Source organism: Ptiloglossa arizonensis, chromosome 12 (genome assembly GCF_051014685.1).
Source record: "Ptiloglossa arizonensis isolate GNS036 chromosome 12, iyPtiAriz1_principal, whole genome shotgun sequence".
Taxonomy (NCBI): domain Eukaryota; kingdom Metazoa; phylum Arthropoda; class Insecta; order Hymenoptera; family Colletidae; genus Ptiloglossa; species Ptiloglossa arizonensis.
This window is the reverse complement of record NC_135059.1, coordinates 9,645,766-9,670,194: the sequence shown is the minus strand read 5'-3', so window position 1 is coordinate 9,670,194 and position 24,429 is coordinate 9,645,766. Positions and strand designations below refer to the sequence as shown.

At 39.3% G+C, this 24,429-nt stretch overlaps 1 protein-coding gene across 1 annotated transcript in view; it reads left to right on the top strand.

The window, feature by feature from the left end:
- The first annotated feature begins 1,009 nt into the window (after positions 1–1,009).
- The window catches only part of Ache-2 (acetylcholinesterase 2), a 256,587-nt gene continuing 233,167 nt past the window's right edge, over positions 1,010–24,429 (top strand). The window contains exon 1 of the mRNA XM_076324138.1: positions 1,010–2,689. Within this exon, the coding sequence (XP_076180253.1) occupies positions 1,558–2,689 (1,132 nt within the window). The 5' untranslated portion in view covers positions 1,010–1,557. The remainder of the gene's footprint in view (positions 2,690–24,429) is intronic.

The window sequence follows — 24,429 nt, the reverse complement described above, 5'->3', positions numbered from 1 at the left end:
ATTGAATTATTCGTAAAGAAACGTTAAATTTATTTGCGAAAGACCACGATTCAATTTCTACACCACCTACATTATTATCTATAACGATAAACGTTTCGACTCCAGAGTTTTCTTCCTTCGAATCGATACATGACGAGAATAACCAAAAATGGAATAAAAGTTCCAAAAATTTGTAAAAGTCGCATTGGGAAACAGCGTTCCGAACGATCGTGAATGAAAAATGTAAATAATCGTAGGAAATAACCTCGAACGGGTAAGAATGTGTCGCGAGAAATAAATGACATTTACGTGTATAACAATTTTCGTATTTCGTTTCGCTTCGAATTACCGGTTCATCGACGGAGTGCACTCGATCGAGTTTTCGCAATTTTCTCCGTGGAAGTTCGGTTGGCTGCCATTGATTCGAAAGAGAAACGCGATTTCTTGGTCGTGGGGGTGATTAAGGTAAGGAAGAACGAGACTGAAACTACGAGGGCGTGCTGATAGACAAACGAGCAAGGACAGCGTTTGAAGATCGACTTTGTCTATAGATACGGTCAGCGATGGCTTCGAGACGCGACGAACGCTATCGAACGATCCAAGAAAACGTCGACCTTTCTTCGTCTCGAAAAATCCACGAACGAGACATCAATCTCGTTTCTTCGAAGCCTCGAGATCCTCCGCACACATATACACACGCACCGTCCACGATTTCGAAATATTTCCAACCATCCGCGTACCTTCCACGTAACGAGATGCGAATCTTTCGACGAGTAAGGAAATTGCTCGAAAACTCGCAACAATGAGAATCGAATGGCCATCGCTAGATACGGGCGCGAGGCGTGCGCCGCCAACACTCTCTTCTCTCCACCACCACATCCACCACTACCACCACCACCACCACCACCACCACCACCAGCAGCAGCACCACCACCACCACCGCCACCAGCACCAGCATCGCGAGCCATCGGCGCACCTCTACTTCGAGCCACCTCTACCTCCTCGATCAGTCGACCCCGTGCAACGCGGCTCGCCGGCCGCCGCGCGAAAATTTACCCTTGCGTCCACTTACGTGGTGTCTCCGTTCAGTTTGTTCCCGTCGTACTCGCGACGATCCGTGAACGTTACTCGACGAGTCACCTGTCACAGCTCGTGGCGATCGTTTCCGAACGTGTACCGGCCTTAGTGGCCGTGGACGAGGTTACGCGTTCTCGTGGCGCGCCAGAGACACGAAACTGAGTACCTGGCACCCGGTTACGAGGGTAGGACGAACCAGGCGAGCGAAGAAAAATAGAAGAAAGAGTAGAAGCGAGTAACGGAGGATTCGGCGCGCGTGCGTGCGTGTGTCGAAGTTGGTGAGTGTGCCTCGAAAGGTCACGGTGAGAACTCGAAGACGTAACGAGAGTCACGGTGAGACGGCGTGGTTAGAGAGTGGAGGCAAACAGGAGAGGAGATTCCGCGCAAAAGCCGGCTGGCTTCACGGCCGGTGTCCCCCACTCGCTAACTTGTTGAGTCTCTCTCTCGACGGCAGGTGTGTGCGCGAGACTCCACGGTGCAAGACCAGGACAACCAAGCACGATGACGGACAAGCTTCACGCTATCCTCGTGCTGATCCTGTTGGGTACAGGTGGAGCGAGATCGGACGTCGCCGCCAAGAGGAACGCCGACGTCCACAACGATCCCCTGGTGGTCGAGACCACCAGCGGTCTGGTACGGGGATTCTCGCGCACGGTGTTCGACCGTGAGGTGCGTATATTCTACGGGATCCCGTTCGCGAAACCACCGATAGGCCCGCTACGTTTCCGTAAACCGTTGCCGATCGAACCGTGGCACGGTGTGCTGAACGCCACCGTATTACCGAACAGCTGCTACCAGGAGAGGTACGAGTACTTCCCCGGTTTCCCGGGCGAGGAGATGTGGAACCCGAACACCAACATCTCCGAGGATTGTCTCTATTTGAACATCTGGGTGCCCCAGAAGTTACGTCTGCGTCACAAAAGTTCCGAGCCACCGAACAACGGGGATCAACACGGTATACCGTTACTGGTGTGGATATACGGTGGTGGTTTCATGAGCGGCACCGCGACACTGGACGTGTACGATTCGGACATCATGGCAGCGACCAGTAACGCCATCATCGCCTCGATGCAGTACAGAGTCGGTGCGTTCGGGTTCCTTTATCTGAACAAACACTTCACCAACAGCGAGGAGGCACCCGGTAACATGGGTCTGTGGGATCAAGCGTTGGCTCTCAGATGGCTGAGAGACAACGCGGCTGCCTTCGGCGGTGATCCCGATCTGATCACCATATTCGGTGAATCGGCCGGTGGCAGTTCCGTGTCCCTGCACCTGATATCACCGGTCACCAGAGGATTGGTGCGTCGTGGTATACTACAGAGCGGAACACTCAACGCGCCCTGGAGCTTCATGACCGGCGAGAAAGCGAACGAGGTCGCAAGGGTCTTGGTGGACGATTGCGGATGCAACTCGACCATGCTACAGGAAAACCCGGCCAGAGTGATGGCGTGCATGAGATCCGTGGACGCGAAGAGCATCTCCGTGCAACAGTGGAACAGCTACTCGGGTATCCTCGGATTCCCATCAGCGCCCACCATCGACGGGATCTTCCTGCCCAAGGATCCGTTGGATCTGTTGCGCGAGGCAGACTTCAAGGATACGGAGATACTCATCGGGAACAACGAGAACGAGGGTGAGTCATTTCGTTCGGTTTTACTCTTTCGTACTCTCTACTCAGACACTGTTACTCTCTACTCTTTATTACTCGTTCAATCGTTTATCTATCGCGCGAACTGTACGTAGAACCACGGGTGAGTCTTGAAAGTTAGATATTACTAAATATGATATTGGGTTGTTCGGAAAGTCACTTGGTTCTTTTGGTGAAAATGAAACACAATTTTTTTTAGAGTGTACAGATATTTCATTCGATTACATATTGTCTATTTTAGAAAGACTTCCCGTACAATCCGATATTTTCTTAAAGACGTTAGAAAGAACGTCTTTTTTAATGCTTCGAGAAAGATGATTCAACGAGGACGGTGCAAGAGTTGCGACCTACTTTGTTGTCGATTATGATCCTCGTTGTATCGAAACTCGAATCTTAAATCTTGAAGCGCAGAGGAACGGGTTAACGGTGTTCACGGCCGATTGTACGAAGGAGTTTTGGGACAAGTCCACGCGGCTTGGTTGAAACTTTTCGAGTCCGTTGAACGCGTTCGCTGGAACAGTGCGGTTTGTCGAGATTGTTCCTGTTCCGTGGACTCGTGTTTTTTGTACGTTTTCCAGGGAATTTTGGTATGGATTTTTGTCCCTGTCGAGGAAATTGTATTGCCCACGCGCCGGGAACGCACCAAGTGGTAAAAGAGTACGAAAATGGCCTCTGCTACGAAACAAGCTCGAACCGCGGGGATTTCGACGAACTTTTTCCCTCGTTTTCGTGGCTTCGATCCACACCGCTGTAACAACTCCCGTAGGTTAGGGTACACACTACCTACGCGCGACGATACTTTTCACCGACGCTACGTAAATTCTACGCTACGAGACGATGATTTGGAACGACGAAATTATATGGGAAATACTGTTTTTCGAGAAGAGTGCGTTTGAAAATTAATCCAGTGGACGTTCATTTCGTTGTATATGTGTACATCGTGGATCAAAATTAATAATATAAATAATGTTATGAAGATTCTGCGGCTCGAAAAAAATATAGAACAACGAAATTATATGGGAAACATTGTATTTGAAAAGAGTGCATTTGAAAATTATTCTAGTACACATTTACTTAATCGTATATGTATACGGCTCAAAATTAATAATATAAATAACATTATGAAGATTCTGCGGCTCGAAATGAGACAAAAATATAGAACAACGAAATTATATGGGAAACATCGTTTTTGAAAAAAGTGCATTTAAAAGTTAATCTAATACGCGTCCATCTAACCGTGTATGTATACACCATGGTTCAAAGTTTACGGTAGATACAAGGTTATGAAGATTCTATGGTTCGAAACGAGACGAAAATATGTAAAAGAAAATGGCATCGGAGGTTTCGTTTTCGAGAAAAGTGGACTCGAAGATTGATCGAGTACGTGTGCACCTAACTGTATGTTTATACACCCTGGTACAAAATTTGTGGTGAAAACGGTGTTGGGGAGATTCTACGGCTTGAAATAAGATGACGTAGAATAATGTATGGACCCAGCAGGAGAAAAATTCGTGACACATTGCAAAATTTCTCTCCTAAAATACCTAACCTCGACAAAAACAAGAGGAAGAAGATAATCGTGACAAGACTCGAAATCAGGTATTTAAGGATCCCCTGTGAACGTCGACTAATCAAAATAGAATCTTTTTGCAACGTCGGTAATCAACAAATTACGATCGAACGTTTTCTATGCAAGTGGGACAATACCTGACGTTTTTCATTCTTCGAAAGAAATGCCACCTTTCGACGAGCTATAAGTGAAAAAGCCAAACCGGTTAATCCTTTAGTGACCTCGATGTCATCGTGACGTTAAACCACATTGGAAAATGGGAGAGTTGTATCGAAGGGTCGGTTTTCGAGAAAAATGCATTTGAAAATCGATCTGGTACGCGTGCACCTAACCGATGACTGGCGTTACGGATTTCACTTTCATACACTGTGATTGTTTTTGCGTAGGATACAATGTCGAGCACTGTTTACTATCGCGACTGTCATTTATGTCACCGATAGTAACTGTCAGTTTCTATCGAGCAAGCGTCACGACGCGATGCACCGATCAGTGTACAACTATGATTTTTACATTCGGAGTATTATATTCAATAGCGTTGGTTCGGAAATTTTAATATCGATTCAGGAGAGGTAAATATTTACAACAAACAGTGCTCGACACTGTACTCTCTGCAAAAACAATCAAAGTAGTCATGTGTAGTGAAATCTGAAATGTCAGTGGTTAGATGCACCCGTACTGCATTTATCCTCGAATGCATTTTTCTCGAAAACGAAGCTTCCGATGCAATCTATTTATTGTACACTTTTATCTTATTTCGAATCGTAGAATATTTATATCCCTATTTATATCAAATTTCGATGGTGTATACATATACAGTTAAGTGCACGTTCAATGTATCAATCTTCGAATGCATTTTTCTCAAATACGATAAAATCTCGATTGATCCGAAAAATCGATAAGATTCGTAAAATCTCCTTAACTTTGTTTTTAACACAAAATTTTTGTCCTCGGTGTGTACGTATACAGTGCAGGCGAACTATTGTTTCAAAGTGCATTTTTCTCGAAAAGGAAACCTCCGATGCAATTTCGTTACTCTATATTTTCGTCTTATTTCGAATCGTAGAGATTCTGTCCCCATTTGTGCCACGAATTTTGACTCACGGTGTACATAGAACGGGCCACGTACGCGTTAAGGATCGACACTGCTCTAGGTTAACAAAATCGACTCGAGCGAATCTTTCCTTGAGCAAAAATTTTCAAAGAGAATTCCTCGCCAGTCCCACGTGGGAACACGAACAAATAATAGAGATAGGAATTATTTTCGAGAGTCACGTTCGACCTTAAAGGTGGCCTATGCTTATTTTACCAAGTGCGGCAAACGTGTTACAATGTATGGATAAGTAGGTTAGACAACGATGCATTTTGTGTGTTAATTTTCCATCCACAGTGTGTTAAAATGATTTAATCGACCAGCTATTTACGGATTACGATCTTGCTTTAAATATTGATCTTTATTAAATAAAATGAAAATTTTACTCGATTTACGATACTTTGAAAATTGGACGAATATTTTTACAAATCTTTCAAGATGGAATCCGTGTATAATTAAAACGATAATGTGATGACGTTGTATGATAAGTAACATCGAAAATGGCTTTCACGTGGCGTAAAAATCATTGAAATAATTGCAAGACAGTGGTACGTGTAATTTCAGTGACGGTAATATTACATAATTACATACAACAGCATAATTAATTGACCGGAATTAAACTGAAAAGTCCCTTTCGAATTTCAATAATATTCCAAGTTGAAACTGAACTCGTGTTTCTCTCGAAACCATGTCTTTCGACTCGATATTACAATCTTGTAGGATCTTTGAATTTTTTCCATTTAAGTGTAAATAATTACACTCGGAGTTATCTTTTTCCTTCGTTGATCGGAAAGAATTTTTTCAACGGGCAATTTCATAGTAATTCGCGTCAAAAATTGAAAAAAGGGTCATTTAAAAAATTCGTTTCGATCCATCAAAGCTACGAGTTCGTAGTTTACGAATCGAGTGAGCTCGAAGCGATATTGTGAAAGTGAAAAAACGGTGCAGTGCTTTGTGACTTCGTGCAGACACGGGCTTGGATTGCCAAAATTGTAAAATTAACAAAAAATGATAACGCGACCGTGTCAAATTTAGGCGTAATAACACACCGTTTGCTTACTCGAAGCTTCGCTACCTTCGTTCGTTTGATCTTCGTTCAACTACCTTCGTTGTTTAAAAGTTTCAAAATATTAAGGTTCCCTTCTCGTAAGCGCTTCAATCATCGAAATATCAATGATTCAAACAACCATGAGTTACACCTATTGGGTCTAAATTGATCTTGAGAAACACTTTAATCTAATTCTAATTTCTAAGAAAAGCTATACTAATGGTATAATTATACGATAAGAAAAGTCTCTCCGGGTCAGGGAAGACCCAGGCGTGTCACATCAATGATTAAGAACCTTCTGACACTTGTTCGAACTCCAAAGTGAATAGTAAAAATATTCGATACTTATTACTTGGTACTATTGCTAAAGACAGAAGTCTCTCCGGGTCAGAGAAGACCCAGGCGTGTCACAGCAACGATCAAGGACCTTCTGGACACTTGGAACTCCAAAGTGAGTAGTAAAAATATTCGATACTTATTACTTGGTACTATTGCTAAAGACAGAAGTCTCTCCGGGTCAGAGAAGACCCAGGCGTGTCACAACAACGATCAAGGACCTTCTGGATACTTGGAACTCCAAAGTGAATAGTAAAAATATTCGATACTTATTACTTGGTACTATTGCTAAAAATACAAGTCTCTCCGGGTCAGGAAAGACCCAAGCGTGTCACATCAACGATCAAGGACCTTCTGGACACTTGGAACTCCAAAGTAAATAGTAAAAATATTCGATACTTATTACTTGGTACTATTGCTAAAAATACAAGTCTCTTCGGGTCAGGAAAGACCCAAGCGTGTCACAGCAACGATCAAGGACCTTCTGGACACTTGTTCGAACTCCAAAGCGAATAGTAAAAATATTCGATACTTTGCCCGTGCACTTATCGCTTCGTGCTATTGCCAAAGAAACAAACGTCGTTCGAAAGTTCCGAAATGTTAAGATTCTCTCCTGGCGAATGTTAAACGACTCATAAAGGAATATCGCTAGTTCGGAATACCGCGACCACGGTGACCGCCAAACGCGTTCGTGTTTCAATCGCGGTGAATCTTCGAGCGGTGAATCTTCGAGCGGTGAATCTTCGAGCGGTGAACATCGTTGGTTTCTGTTGCGACACCGGCCGATATCTCGGACGTGACGATTTCGTATCGCGACGAGACGTCGGTCTGCAAAAATCTCGAACGTCGGGAGGTTTATCGGTCCAATTTCGTGTCGCGTAAACGTCGCTCATCCGCATCCGTTACGTAACAATCCCGGTCCAATCCGATGAACGTCTGGCTGTGCTTACTCGAAACAATGGTGCTGGTGTATTGTTTGTCAGACAACGACTGAAACCTATTCATTATTGGTTCGCGGATCGCCTTTCTCGTTAATGAAAAGCCCTGTCGCGTAACGCAGCTGCGTTTTACCGCGAACGGAAATTATTTTGCCCGGTTTTCTTGAAAGCGTAGCCACTCTAGCTGATTAACCTTTCCGATCTAAATGCCTCGGGGACTCGTGTTCGATCCGGCCGCGTCGCAATCGACAGTTTCTTCGCGAGCTTAAAGGCCACTCGGGGTGCTCGCGAAGAACCCCCTGTTGTATCCACGTGATGTTCGATACATTCGCTCCTGGAGATCGTAAACATGTCCTTGAGGCATCGGTACCGGCGTTAACGAAGGACGACCCGTTACTTTACGACTCGTCGAGGGTTCTCGAGTCTTTCAAGGTCACCAGGTAGACCCACGCGTGTCGCATCAACGATCAAGGACTTTCTGGACACTTGGTCGAACTCCAAAGTGAATAGTAAAGATATTCGATACTTGTTACTTGGTACTATTGTTAACGACAAAAGTCTCTCCGGGTCAGAGAAGACCCAGGCTTGTCACATCAACGATCAAGGACCTTCTGGACACTTGGAACTCCAAAGCGAATAGTGAAAATATTCGATACTTGTTACTTGGTACTATTGCTAACGACAAAAGTCTCTCCGGGTCAGAGAAGACCCAGGCGTGTCACATCAACTATCAAGGACCACCTGGACACTTGGAACTCCAAAGCGAATAGTGAAAATATTCGATACTTGTTACTTGGTACTATTGCTAACGACAAAAGTCTCTCCGGGTCAGAGAAGACCCAGGCGTGCCACAGCAATGATTAAAAACCTTCTGGACACTTGTTCAAACTCCAACGTGCATAGTAAAAATATTCGATACTTGTTACTTGGTACTATTGCTAAAGACAAAAGTCTCTCCGGGTCAGAGAAGACCCAGGCCTGCCACAGCAATGATTAAAAACCTTCTGGACACTTGTTCAAACTCCAACGTGCATAGTAAAAATATTCGATACTTGTTACTTGGTACTATTGCTAAAGACAAAAGTCTCACCGGGTCAGAGAAGACCCAGGCGTGTCACATCAACGATCAAGGACCTTCTGAAGAGCAACTTTTCGGAAAAACCGAGCCACAGGCCGTCACGTTGAAGATTGAAATTAGGCTGGAACGAGGCAAGGGTGTTCCTCGAACTCACCTACGTCATGTATAATTGGATAAGATCGATCCTCGAAAACAAGTATTTCGCGAGTAATGGTAGCTTCGTTCCCAAGGGAAGAAACTATACGAACGAAACGGAACGAATTAATATTTTTTTTTTCTAAACTTGCCCCGATCGTGACTTGCACTCATTTGGAATTGATTGGTATTGGTAGCTTTTTTAGTTCCATCGGAGGAAGGTTTAACAGATTTTTATACAGTGTGTGTAAAAAATGGTGCGGATTGTTCGGACATTGGTGAATTAGTTAAGAAATTTTGTAAGAGTAAGAATTAGGAAGGTGAAGACTATGAATTTTATTATTATACAAATTGACATTTGTTTGCGAAATATTTTTACTCTGCAATTATTTTGCTTTATTTTTTATTTCTTTTTATTTCTTTTTTCTTTTTGATGTATTGTAAATTGTATCGTGCGACTATTGCGATAAATATAATACGATTATTAGAATATTTACCTCTTTTTAAACATTTATAACGGCTCGTACAAAAATGATTCGCACCTATTTGAAAAGTTAAAGAAACTTTTCCTCTATCTTCTCCGATGAAAATGTGAGCATTGTGGCGATTCGAATGTATCCACGGTAATATATTTATAAAAATATTGATCCATTGGAATAATCATTTTCTTCGATTAAAATAGCACGCTGCGCGCGAAAATTAAACCACCGTCCCGATTTCGAGCTTCATCGAAGCTTTTCATAGAAATTAATCTTTCCAAGTAATTTAACGCTTCGGAAACCTTTTGTTCGCGCGTTTACAAATTTTGTTCGCGCGTTTACAAGTTTTCGTCTTTAACGATAGTTACCAGTTAAAGTCCGTTTTTACCACCAATTCGGGAAATGACAGGTTCGTTAAGCGTTAGGAATACCGATTTAATAATAAATCGGTTATTCTTTCGTTTTTAATAACATCTTAAATGCGATTCTTTATGGAATTTATTACATTCGTGAGCAATGCGAAACCTTTGTTTCAAAATCTGTTATTCAATCAAAATTATGTTTTTCAGATCGTCGAAGCGCGTCAATTCGTCGTATTGTTTATTGTTCGTATTATCACTGCTAGTGTGACTCATAAATTTTCCAATGGGTTACAATCGGCCACCTTCGACACTTTTAGGACAGCCAAATATTTATTTCTTAATTTATTTACAAACGTGTATAAAAATCCATTAGTATATGGATTTGTAGAATATTGGATATGGAAAGAAAAAGAGAGTGTCCACTGATGATGAAGTAATTTAGAAAAAAACCACAAGAAAAATAATACTTTAAGAAGAATTCGATAAAAGTGAATGAATACGATATATCTATCAGATGATTTCGAAGTGTTGAACGATTTTGAAAAACGCCAAACGTATGTACAAGGCACATCGCGAATTGTGGTGTTAAATCGATCGTATAGGTTCGTTTTAAATCATCGCAACCGCGTCGAGGATTATGGTAGAAAAAAAAAAGTTCTGACAGGCCTTCTGTCTGAACTTTTAACGAGGTATCGGCGCAAAATAATTCAAAAAGCGTGTCGAAGTGGAAGATAGCAAGCAAACCGGATCAAAACCACCGCACCATCGCCAAGGTCATCCACATAAGTCGATTTATTTAAATATTCTCGCGATTTGCCTCGTACAGCTCCGTAACTCGTTGATGGTATGAATATTTGACCTTTTTCGAAATCATCGAAGTTTCGTACACCTGGTGCTGCTATTCATAAAGCATTTTCGTCGAATTTAGCTTTGCCCATCGATAAAATAATTGTGGTGGTGCACAATTACAACAACGCCGTCAAAGCTCGATTTAATCGTGACAAAATCGAATTATTAACACGGCTTGTAATCCAATGGAGAGTTAGTTTACAGGCCACGCTTAAAATAGATTGTGTATTTACTCGAACAACAATCGGTATGAATAAATTGACGAACTGAGAAACGCAATTTCCATCGCCTGACGGAATCTTTGGGTTTGCATTGTTCTTGAAAATAACGTTCGAAATATTGCATTTACGATGTTCTTAAAAGCGTAAGATATATCGTTAATTATCAAATTAAAGTTGTCGCCATTGTTCGTTGCGAATTATTTAATAAAACGTTCGTTGGGATGGTCATGGATATTCGTGACAATACGAAATTCGACGTTAATTTATAAGAATAATTCAAGAGCTGGCTGAAACTTTTAAACGAGTGTGGAAGAGGTATTTCGTAGCGTTAAATTACTTGAAAATATTAGTTTGTGGATAAAGTATAACGTACATTGAAACCTTCGTGTAATTTTGTCAAGGTTCTCTTAATTTTGTTTAGTATTCTTGATAAATCGTAATCGATTCTTAAATATTGCTCTTAAAGACGCAAACGACAATGAATAATAATTTGGAAATATTTTACCGAGGGGAAATCATTTTTAAACCTTTGATAATAATCGGTACCTGTAAGCGCTCCATAGCGTGCGGTGAACGCCTATAGGCGTTTCAAACGTATGTATACTTGATACGCGAGGAAACTTTCCGCACATATAGTACGTTTCGCGTGGAAATCATCCCTGGTCATCCCTGGTAGAATCTAAATCTCAGAGATGGCCTTCACAGGTATTTTTTAATATCCTGGACGTAGCCAAGTTCAAAGCTCGGGCTTTATATAAAGAAACCACGAGAGAAGGAATTTTGAGGGAACAATTTTTATTTCGATTGAGAGAAGAACTTGCCGCTACATATTAAAAATAGCAACAGCTAGAGGCAAAGAATATCGAGCAACACCAGTCGTAAATATAAGTACAGGTTCACGTGAACTGAAAACATGCCAGGTAAAATATTTCAAAGACAATAAGGCTAACAAAATTTGTCTAAAATGTAAAAAATACATATTTGAAAAATTGAGATAATAAAGGGTCGAGAAGTCTGTTTGTAAAAATGCGATGGAAACTAATTAAATGTAGATTATTTACTTCTAAATAAGAGAAAATGTATTTTTCACTGTCAAATTGGCAGTATTTTCGTTCTGTATTAAGGAATGCAAATTGTTTAAAAGACTAGTCGATTGACCGATCGCGATAGGAATGCACACGACTCGATCTTTGATCGTCAATGAAGTGGATCAGTTTTTTCCATGGTTTGGAAAAAAGTAATCGACGAAACCCTTGCAAAATTCTAAGTATATTCCATTTCCCGGGGATCACAAATTTGAACTTTTTGTATATTTTATGGGTATTCGAGTACCAAGAATAAAGTTTGAATATTTGAATATTCGAATACTATGAATAAACTTCGAATACTCGAGTATTAAAATGTTACGAATAAACTATGAGTACTTGAGTACCAAGTGTTCAGAACAAACTTCGAATATTTGAGTATTCGAACGCCACGAATAAAGTTTGAATATTTGAATATTCGAATGCTACGAATAAACTTCGAATACTTGAGTATTAAAATGTTACGAATAAACTATGAATACTTGAGTATCAAGTGTTCAGGACAAACTTCGAATATTTGAGTATTCGAACGCCACGAATAAAGTTTGAATATTTGAATATTCGAATGCTACGAATAAACTTCGAATACTTGAGTATTAAAATGTTACGAATAAACTATGAATACTTGAGTATCAAGTGTTCAGGACAAACTTCGAATATTTGAGTATTCGAACGCCACGAATAAAGTTTGAATATTTGAATATTCGAATGCTACGAATAAACTTCGAATACTTGAGTATTAAAATGTTACGAATAAACTATGAATACTTGAGTATCAAGTATTACGAAAAAGCTTCGAATATTTGAGTATTCGAACACCACGAATAAAGTTTGAATATTTGAATATTCGAATGCTACGAATAAACTTCGAATACTTGAGTATTAAAATGTTACGAATAAACTATGAATACTTGAGTATCAAGTATTACGAAAAAGCTTCGAATATTTGAGTATTCGAACACCACGAATAAAGTTTGAATATTTGAATATTCGAATGCTACGAATAAACTTCGAATACATGACTATTGGAATATTACGAATAGAATTCGAATACTAGATAACCAAGTATTACGAAAAAACAATTGAATATTTGAATTTTTGTTTCTACACGCACTTCATTTGTCACATTTTGTCATCATTAACATTACAAACTAGTCCCAGCGATTTCCCTCTTCGCTCTCTCCTTTATTCAAACACTCTGATCCTAAATGAAAGAAATAATTCAAAGATCTACGAATTTGAAATACTCGATTCGTAATACAGAAATTTCATTGTTCGAATTCTACGAATATCCACGCACGTAATTGGATCAATGTATACCATTGTTTCAAGAAATTGACAAAAGACTTAAATTTCTATATATTTTACAAGAGTATCGCGTGATGTCTTCCGTTCACGAGATGGACTCTGTCGTTTGGTCTTCCGGTATCGTCGTCGATTCTACGAGACAGGGACAGTTTGGAAAAAGAGGAAAGAATGAGAAAAGAACGGGCATTAATCGTATTGGACGCGTGCCGGCAGTTAACGACTTTTGTATTCAAGGTGATGGGGCTGAAATGAACGAAGCTCCCCAAGTTCTCGAATTTAGATTGCGCGTGTCTGTTGTATTATCACGTAGCTGCCAGTAACCAATGTGGACACGAGACAACCAACGTGTCGACACGCGGCAGTAGTACAAGTCGATCATTTCCGATACCATTTGCATCCTTAGCGATTAATAACTCGGACACAAAGCGATTTCGTTTCATTTTGGCACGTAGAACCCTTTTAAGTTTCGGACACCTGTTGCCGAACACCCTGTACACCGATGGTCTAGAAACCTATTTATGTCGTTCAAATAATTTAAACGAAGCTACCCAAGCAGCTCGTGCAGCTTGTATTCCAGAATGGGCAGCACGGAACTGCTTATAAATTCTGGTAATATTAAATTTCTTATCGTGGGTTCCCTAAAACGTACAAGCTGTTTCGAAACATGTGGACACGATTTCAGAGACGAATTCAACTTTCAAAATAAGAGAATGTTTGTACAAGAATGATGTACAGGCAAAAGTGCTCACTTTGAACAATTTATCCGAAATCGAACGATTAGTGCAATATAAAATCTGTTGTTATTCGGAAACAAGTTCATTTCGAATATACGTTCATAGAAACGTTTTCTTTTTTTTATTTCAGTGTGTTAAATTTGCTTCTAAAGTTACGTCTATGTATTTTAAAACACTCTGTAGAAAAGAAACAAATTTTCAAGACTTGAATAGAATTTTACTGGAAAATATACTATTGTCTAGGGGTTAGAATTAAAATAGATTTATATGGAAACGATTTCGTATACGTATTGTTTTTGTTATGTGGGATTGATTTGTTTCTTTTTCGGACGAAATTTATCAAAGATTTCTGTATTTCTTGTTATTCGTACGCTTTTAATGATCTTTCAACAACAGATGGCTTCCTGGAGAATCTCTTTGAAATAAAATTGATCTGTGAATTTCTCCAAATAGAATGAATGCGGAATGTCTGCTCTCTGAGGGAAGATTTATCACTCGAGTGTCTCGTATATAGTACACTGAATATCTCTCGATCGTCGTTCCATTTTGAAAAGTTTTCCGCGCGAAATTAAAGTAATGCATCCCGCCACGAATGATCGAGAGATTGCAGGATCACGCACTGGTACCAGCCAACGTTCCAAAAATCTTTCATAGTAATCTCTCTCCATCTCTGGAACTCATCACCGACAGATTTGGTTTCATCCTCGACTTAGACGTCGTTTACTCGTAAATCAAGAGCCGAAGAATAACGATTCCCATTACTTCTAATCTCGGAGATTCCCATTACTTCATTCCTCTCAAATTCATTTAAATTTAGATCAACCTATTTAATCGTTCGGTGATTCCTTTATTAATTTTCTATAATTCGACTATTGTATCGAATGCTGATCCGTCTACCAAGTTCTTAAGGAGTATTATTATTTCAGGTCAATAAATATCTATCTATTCATTTATGATCGTCCCTTGGTAAGGTACGAATAATCGATCGCTAAAATTACACGAAAATCGTAGAATGTCATTGAGTAAAGACTCGCGACCTAAAAATTAAAGAATAAGGTTTCCAATTAATTCTACTCTCGGTGGTTTGTTTTTAATGAATCGATATGAAGTTTCTTTCTTCGGAAGGGGACGAACAATCGAAAATCATTTTCCATCCACAAAATTCTTGAAAATTTACGAGAATCGAAAATTATTTTCCATCTATTAAATTCTCGAAAAATTACAAGAATTGAAAATCATTTTCTATCCATAGAATTCTTGAAAAATTACGAGAATCGAAAATCATTTTCCATCTATTAAATTCTCGAAAAATTACGAGAATCGAAAATCATTTTCCACCAACCAAATTCTTGAAAAATTACGAGAATCGAAAATCATTTTCCATCCACCGAATTCTCGAAGAAATACGAGAATCGAGAATCATTTACCATCCACAAAATTCTCGAAAAATTACTAGAATCGAAAATCATTTTCCATCCACCAAATTCTCAAAAAATTACGAGAATCGAAAATTATTTTCCATCTATTAAATTCTCGAAAAATTACAAGAATTGAAAATCATTTTCCATCTACCAAATTCTCGAAAAATTACGAGAATCGAAAATCATTTCCATCCACCAAATTTTTGAAAAATTACGAGAATCGAAAATCATTTTCCATCCACCAAATTCTCAAAAAATTACGAGAATCGAAAATCATTTTCCATCTACCAAATTCTCTAAGAAATACGAGAATCGAAAATCATTTTCCATGCACCAAATTCTCGAAAAATTACAAGAATTGAAAATCATAGAACGTTCTTTACCACAAACCAAAGAATAATGTTTCCAATTACTTTCAACGATCTTTTCTTCTCGAATTCGTCTAAATTAAATTTACACAATCGTTCGGTGACATTCATATCAATATTATAGTATCTTCCCAACGTATTGTATTACGTACCGATCAATCGTCCAAAAAAAAAAATGGTCGAAGAATACCATCGTTCCAGTTCGATAAATATCCATTGGCCCGCGATTCTTCTTAAGTAAGTAAGCTGAATAATCGATCACTGGAATCACGAGACTCGAAAATCGCACGAAAATCGGGGAACGTCCTCTCCCACTGAAGGAGTGATAAATTTTTATCGACTCTTGGAACGTGTCTCGTCGATGATGATTAATCAAGCGCTCAGAGCACTTGAGATTCGGGGAGATCCCTCTCTAGAGTCTGAAAGATACTCGCGATGTGTCTTCGGTTCTTTGGTCCTCGAGAGGTAACCGTGAACCAAAGGAACTCGTGAGACGATCTAGTAGATCGTACGCGACCATCTCGCGGATCAATTGATTCAAAGCACCGACGAACTGCTGGCAAAGACAACTGACTCACCTTAATATTTCAAGCCTGATAAATGCTCCAAGAACGCGGTGTGAGCCTCGAATCGATAACCAACCTCCCCGATCGTCAGGATCCCGAGTTCTCTTATCGACAAGGTCCTCGACCCAGCAAAGAATCGTGAAATCCATTGACAGAGCTTGGAATCGCGAGGATTCGAGCCTCGATTTGCTAATAATTCCAGCTGGACCACGTGAAACGTTAAGAGGATACGACTAGTGCTTCTATCTCTTGATTTTGCAAGAGAATCAATCTTCCTAGCGTCCCGAAGACACCGTGATCTACTTCTCGTTCGACTCGGATGAGAACGTAGAATCCAAAGATGAAGATCGAACGAACGGTCGAGTGACGAGGATATTTCTAAAGATTGGATGCTGAGAACCGTCTGCTCTGAACCAGTCCAAGGCGATCACCGCGAGGATCCCCCGAACTGATTTCACGAGGGATTTGTTTACTTCTTGGCGCGACGAAATCGATCAAGTCGAGGAACGGGGACAGTGTTCAAGGTCGGTTATAAGCGAGCAGTATTTCCAAAACGTTCTGCTGGAAAGTACTGTGTTTGGTACTAGGGTTTAACGATCTGTTGGATTCTTATCGTTTATGGTTTTATCGATCGGGAATAGAGTGAATACGAAACGAATTTAGGGCAAGGTTCTGGTAATCTGGATTTGAAAAATTCATTCTTTTTGTATGTGTTCTTGAAGAACATGTCTTTGGTAATATAACGTGAGAGGATTTCCTCGAGTTTGGAAAATTAACGAAGTTGCAAACGTTTAAAGAGAGCATTTAAATGCGTTTTTTTAACCGACTGACTGTATATTTCAACTGGTTGGCTGATTTAATTCGAACTTCACACTTCATCGCGTGAATCGCGGATTTTAAATTATATTTCTTCTAGGTCGATAAAGACGAAGAAACGTGAGAGAAAATTCAAATTTCTATAGTCTCTATGTCTTTACTTTTCGAAATTGTTTTTTTCTTTTGCATAGTTACTTTTACATTTATCTAGGTGCTGTTTGCTTCTTTCGTTTCGCACGAGCAGAACGACCGAAATCGTGTCAGACATTCGAATCAGTTTTTCAAAAAACATGCTTCACCTATGATTGATACAAATTTCACAATTTTCACTGTATCTATTTATAAAGAATTCTGAGTTTCTTCGGAAAAGTATTTGAAAGAATCGATATTCTTCCCCTTTAACCGGAAGGGAAGAACGATAAGTAACCAAGATGCAAGCTTAATTAATAAATTGCAGAAACCGTGAAGAAGCAACAGATCTGTCCATCTGTGTTTCGAAAACTCGTTGATCCAGTTAACGACGATCGAGAACGTTGGTTCTTTCTTCTTCGGGGTACAAAGAATTTCCCCAAAAAAAAAAAAAAGAAGAACCCTCGAGGACCGATCGTTCGGGGTGAATCGACGTGTCCCAGTGCACGTACACTAGCATCGTCAATTTGTCCCATTCAGTAGCTAGCTCGATGTGACATTTTGGTCCTGACACCTGTGTAAATTCGCATTGCGGCTGACAATTGAATGCTCCTGTAATTGTGTGCTCCTGGATCGTTTAATGGTAGATCTTCGCGAAATGGTTTAAGCGCTGTAATTCACCAACGACCATCTTCGTCGAGAATTCATCCCCCCACTCCACGTTTCCGGAAGTTTCGATCACCGAAATAATCGTCGCGTGGATCCACCGAACTTGGTATCGACAAACGTTCGTCATATTCTTTTTTTTTCGTTTCAGTTACTTCGTGTCCCAATGTTTCAGCCTGTTTAGCCCCGTTCGATACCAAAGAAGGAACGACTCGGTTCATGCATAAATCATGTCGATGTGGACATCTTTTTCTTCCCCGTAAATTGATTCGATTGCCGTGGAAACGTTCCCTCGTGCGCTCGTGGGTGGTGGGAGCGAGCGAGGAGAAGCGGGGCCGAGAAGAAGACCGTCCTCGGACTTCTCAATAATTCAGGATACTTCCGGCCATGCGCGCGAAATCTATATTCTACGGCACGTATCCGCGATACGGGCCACGAAGAAAATAGGGAGGGCCAGCGGGACGATCGAGACAAGAGGATATCGTCGTCAGCGGTTTCTTCCGCTCGAAGTTTACCTAAATTGAACGATTCCTTGCCAAAATGTCCGCGCGGATTCACTCGGTCGTCGACCATCGAGATTGTAGCCTCAATCCTACACGATTGACGTCTCAAGTCCTCGTAAACGATCCGAGATGTAGCAATTCCGTTTCACGAGTTAAAATTTCTATGGTTTGCACGAGTTACACACGTGTGTGGATTTAATTTATCAGTGAAAGTTACAATTTTTATATTTGGGAGAATATTGTCTGTGAATCGATGAGATTTCGTTTATCGATTAAAAATAATTACGCTTGAAATTTAGTCAAATTGAACGATTTTTTGTCAAAATGTCCACGTAGATTTACTCGGTTGTAGACCATCGAGATAGTAACCCATTTCAAGTCCTAGCAAACGATCTGAGATATAGCAATTCCGTTTCTCGAGTTAAAATTTCTATGGTTTGCACGAGTTACACGTGTGTGGATTTAATTTATCAGTGAAAGTTACAATTTTTATATTTGGGAGAATATTGTCAGTGAATGGATGAGATTCTTTCGATGTAAATGAGTCCATAATCTTCTTCAAAAGTGTATTAGGTGTACGAGTTAATTTTTGTAAACTTAACGTTTATTGATTAAAAATAATTCCGTTTGAAATTTACTCGAATTGAACGATTTCTTGTCAAAACGTAGATTTAGTCGTAGACCATCAAGATTGTAACTCATCTCAAGTCCTCGTAAACGATCTAAGATATAGTAATTTCGTTTCTCGAGTTAAAATTTCTATGGTTTGCACGAGCTACACGTGTGTGTGGATTTTATTTACCAATGAAAGTTACAATTTTTATATTTGGGAGAATATTGTCAGTGAATCGATGAGATTCTTTCGTTTATCGATTAAAAATAATTCCGCTTGAAATTTAGTCAAATTGAACGATTTCTTGTCAAAATGTCCACGTCTCGAAATCGTGGATTACTTTATTTACATGTTATTGAAACCTGAAGAGTAATTCGTGTCGAATAAATTTCGTTCGTCTCGCTCTTATTGCCAACTTATTTTTCATTTTCCTTCGATATCGTTGCACGAAGAACAAAAATATCGAATTGCTAAATTTATCATTCCTGTCCGTTAATTATTGCAATAGATCGTTCCACGTGGAAAAAGTTAACAAAGGACGAGTGTTACTTTGCGCACACCACGTGAGCCAAGTCTCGATATTAAACGTGTGTTTGGTTCCACTGTGCAAATATACATATTTAATATACGGAATACATTTGTATTCGAGTGTTCTTGGTCGGTGGAGAATTCAAAGCGGGATTTGTTTAATTGATTTTCCACCATCAAGCGAGAAATTAAGGATTCAAGGGTTGGAGAACGGTGGCCATCGAGAGAGAAGAGAAGAGAAGAGAAGAGAAGAGAAGAGAAGAGAAGAGAAGAGAGAAGAGAAGAGAAGAGAAGAGAAGAGAAAAGAGAAAAGAAGAGAAGAGAGAAGAGTGAGAGAGAGAAGAGAAGAGAGAAGAGTGAGAGAGAAGAGAAGAGAAGAGAAGAGAGAAGAGAAGAGAGAAGAGTGAGAGAGAGAAGAGAAGAGAGAAGAGTGAGAGAGGGAAGAGAAGAGAAGAGAAGAGAGAAGAGAAGAGAAAAGAAGAGAAGAGAGAAGAGAAGAGAAGAGAGAAGGTAAGAGAGAAGAGAAGAGAAGAGAGAAGGTAAGAGAGAAGAAGAGAAGAGAAAAGAAGAGAAGAGAGAAGAGAAGAGAAGAGAAGAGAAAGAGAGAGAAAGAGAGAGGCGGAAATGCAGTGTTTTCGCGTCAGGGCAATTTTGTTTCCGAGAAAAGGGGAAGTTCGTTGGTTCGTGAAACTTCGGAAAATCCAGTGACCTGGATTCAAATTTTACTACCCCCTTGCCTGCGCATTCTTAACTAACTTTCGCGCGAAACACGACCCTTGAATCTCAATGAAACACCATAAGCGTTCGTATGGCCGTTAAGCCTATCGAATGGACCCAGAAGGTCTTCGAATCGTTTAGATCAGATTTGGGTAACTTCTCTCGGCCATTATTCGTCCATCCATCCCCACTCCATGTATGCATCTCGTTACGAACATTTAAGAACGTAAGTATCGACTTTCTGAAATGTTCAATTCGTACAAACAAATCTTGGTTCTCATTCACGTTACACGTCGTGGTGTGAGTTATTTTTTATGTCAGACAATGGGGATTGTTCGAGAAAGTAAATGGGGGAAAGGGTTACACGTGAACATGGTTGATTAATTAATTGGACCAGGTTTAAACGATCGTAGAATACTTGTAATGGAATTTTTCGCAGGGACGAGAAACAGTGAAAGTTCCACACCCTTGACCCGACATCATCACCGCTATTTTTCAGAGTTTCGTATTTGCATAAATAAAAAGAAAAGTAATAGTACGACCGAAGCTTTTCACCTCTGTTCTCGACCGCTCCCGAGGAAAACCAGGAATTTCGAACGCCGTAGCTTCTATTTATGTTCTGTTCCGTATGCGAAACACCGAGAATTCGTTGTTTAAAAGAAAATTGAAGAAAAAAAAAAACATGGCTCCTTGTCGCGAGAAAAAAACAGAGAAAATAAATTGATCCGTAGCACGGTACTGTTCCATTTGGATAATGGAGGAACGAGCGACGTTTAAGAATACAGCGACTCCCGAGTTGCATACTTCGACTCGTAAATGAACGATTGTACCCCGGTTATGTGTATTTTTATACATATTGGGGAAGTGTAAAAGTTTCCATCGTTTCTCGACCAGTTTTCTTTATCAACATTTGAATAATATATATCGGTGAAAATATTCGGTTGTTCGGTAAGTCATTCAGTTCTCCAAAATGGACAATATATAATTTAATCAAATGTTTACTCTAAAAAAATCTAGTTTCATTTTCACCAAAAGAAAACGAAATGACTTTCCGAATTAGGACTGCTCCTGTATTTTATTTCTAATTAAATTCAATATCTCACTCACGACATATTTTCACTAGATAGGTATACTACTGATCATTTTTACATAACAAGAAATATTCACCAATAATCTTTGTAAACTCTTTCGATTTTGCAAATTTAGAACGTATAATATATAATAAAATAAAATGTTTACTCTAAAAAAATCGAGTTTCATTTTCACCAAAAAAAAAAAACAAAAAACGAAATGACTTTCCGAATTGGGACTGCTGCTGTATTTGTAAACTCTTTCGATTTTGCAAATTCAGAACGTATAATTTTAACAGACGTTTTCGAGTCTCTTTCTTTTATATTTTATTTATCGAATTTGCGTCGTGGAAGTTCTCGATGGATTATTATTTAACGACGCGTAACGAACCACCGGCAACTTTCAATTTCTCTCGAATTAAGAATATTATCGGGAGAATTTCAACGGAACGCTCCTTGAAAACGAACGTTGCAACATTAACGAGGTCAAACGACGCTCCGCTGCCGATAATTACATCAACAAGCTGTAGGATTATAATACGCGCATAAATTCACATACTGCTGCTGTTAACCGAATAATGCATCGCCCTATGCGCAGCCAGCATTAACCAAAACGGAATTACGCGAGGAAAGTGTAACGGGGAGTAATTAAGGGCGACTACGCCGAACATTATGTCGCGTTCGATGTCATCGTTATCGTTTTCATTAACTTTCGATGTTGTGCAGCCTTTATTCCGGCCCGAACACCGAAATCAAATCGCTGGAAAAGATTTGGAAGCAATTTGCATCCCTGATCCAAAATAGAATCGGATAGAGTTGTTCGTTCTTCGTTAAACGAACAAAGGAGTAATTATTCCATCTTGGTCGATATGTAAATAAAGATTGCAGAGATGGAAAGTTAATTTTATAGTTCAATATTCGGGTTCACTTGGAACCCTCTTACAAGGGACCCTTAAGTGTGAATCGTCGATTTTAACGAAACTTGCACGCGATATAGTTTCTTCGAAAAATACTTGACACTTAAAATATTTTTTTAAATCTATTATTATTTATATCTAGGGGTTGAAATCAGCTCTGAAAGTTGTAGACGAAAAAACAGTTTCTTCTCACTTTCGAAATCACTTCTTTGAAATATCGAGGAAAATGTTTTTTCGCTCCCAACTTTGAGGATTGATTTCATCCCTTAAATATGGATAATAAAAAAGAAAAGAAATACGTGTAAAATATTTTCCATCGAAATCGGCGATTTACACTTAAACGATGTCTCTTGTTAGCGTAGAAAAATGATATAGATCGAGAAGGGAGGAATGATTGCTTCCCGTATTTGTTTCACAATTTTTATTCCGTTTGATTAAACGAAGAATACACTCTGGTTGGCTTCGGTACATGGAACATCGCGCAAAACGTATTTTTGTCCTCGTTGACCTAATTAGGACTACGCGAACGAACGTAGTAGGGGGTATTCTTATTTATCGGCTCGAAAAGATCGATTTTTTTTAACGAGATTTTCTTAATGTTTCCCCTTTATGGGGCAAGTACAGCGGATGAAGAGTTTCACGCACTCGTGTATATTATTACGCGCGTTTAAAGTGCACGCGATGCTTTAAAAAGCGTTTTTCTTGAAAGCGTGTTTCTTTTTTCGATTCGCTGTCACGATTTTTCTCCAGTAGCGGATGAATCGATTCAAATTTAACGCGCGTATACAAAGTAGATATCTGCTCGTGGCTCGTATCGGAATAAAGTCGATATCTGGGCGAGAAAATCGATATTTTGTCTTCAGAGGATGACCACTTTGTCATATCGCATTCTGTATGTGTATTTTCTAGTTACGATAGCCACACTCTTATAGATTAAAACGTTCGTGGATTTATGTATCCAAGAGAGATAAATCCTACCAGTCATGGAAACAAGAATTATAGTAATCGTAATAAAGTATGAAAATTCGTAAATAATTTTGCAACAGTCGGTCCAACCGTGACGAATTTAAAACAATCGCTCCGGTAGTTTCTTCGTTAAAAATTTCCACGGATATATCAAATGGAAATATCCCTTTAAAACTTCTATAAAAAAATTTTTTAAAATTTTGTTTAAAAATATCACGCATATAACTACCTGTTGCATGAAATTCCACTAAATTTATCCATTACGATAAGCAGTGAAAATGCTAAATTTATAATCTCCGAGAAGATTAAACTTCAGAGAGCTTTTAAAATCCACTATATGTATTATTTTTTTTCTTTTTAAATATAAATTGATAAAATGTCTCTACACGGGAATAACACATACCTTTACACGTAACGTAAAACCTAGAAGATTTCTATATTTTTCATTGTACCTTTTTTTTATTATACTTAATCGTTCGAAGAACCAAAAATGAAAACGAGTTCGAACGTTCACTTGTTTGAAAATTCCTCAAATACGTAAATCTTCGAACGAGCTTGTCATTGGATTCATTTTTATAATTTTACCTTTTGATAAAAATACTCCAATCAGATATTACATAAAATGTAAAAACATTTATATAAATTGTAAAAATGTTAATTTCGCATTATTTTTGAGATATCGATACACAAATAGGTGTACGACCACCGAACGCACATAATGCGAGGCTCGCTCAACGATGCTCTATCTCGCTCACTCTTAAGTATAACCGTTCACCATGTTCGTTGGAAGGTTCGCAACATCTCGCTTTCAAATGTACCGGCGTTTCCCGATTTTCTCACTTGAAATGGAGAATTACCGTAGAAACAACCGAGCACGATGCTCGGGGAATATATTTCAGAAATGAACACATAGGTACGATAATATTAATATATCATTTTGCATAAGTGAATATATTCTGCATACAAGTCAGCATACGTGTTTCGTACTCGCATACGCCATAAATGGATAAAGTCCGCAGTGCAGCGATAATAAGAGTAATATAACGTGTTGTACGTACGGTAAGTATTTATGTAAGGCGCGTGTAACATATTATTAAACCGGTTGTAGTAATTAATGTAATCTAATTCGCGTGTTTTATTCTTTCATTATCATTACACGGGCTAGGCACTTATTTTATTTTCCCTCTTTCTGTTTTATGTCTTTATTGCCTA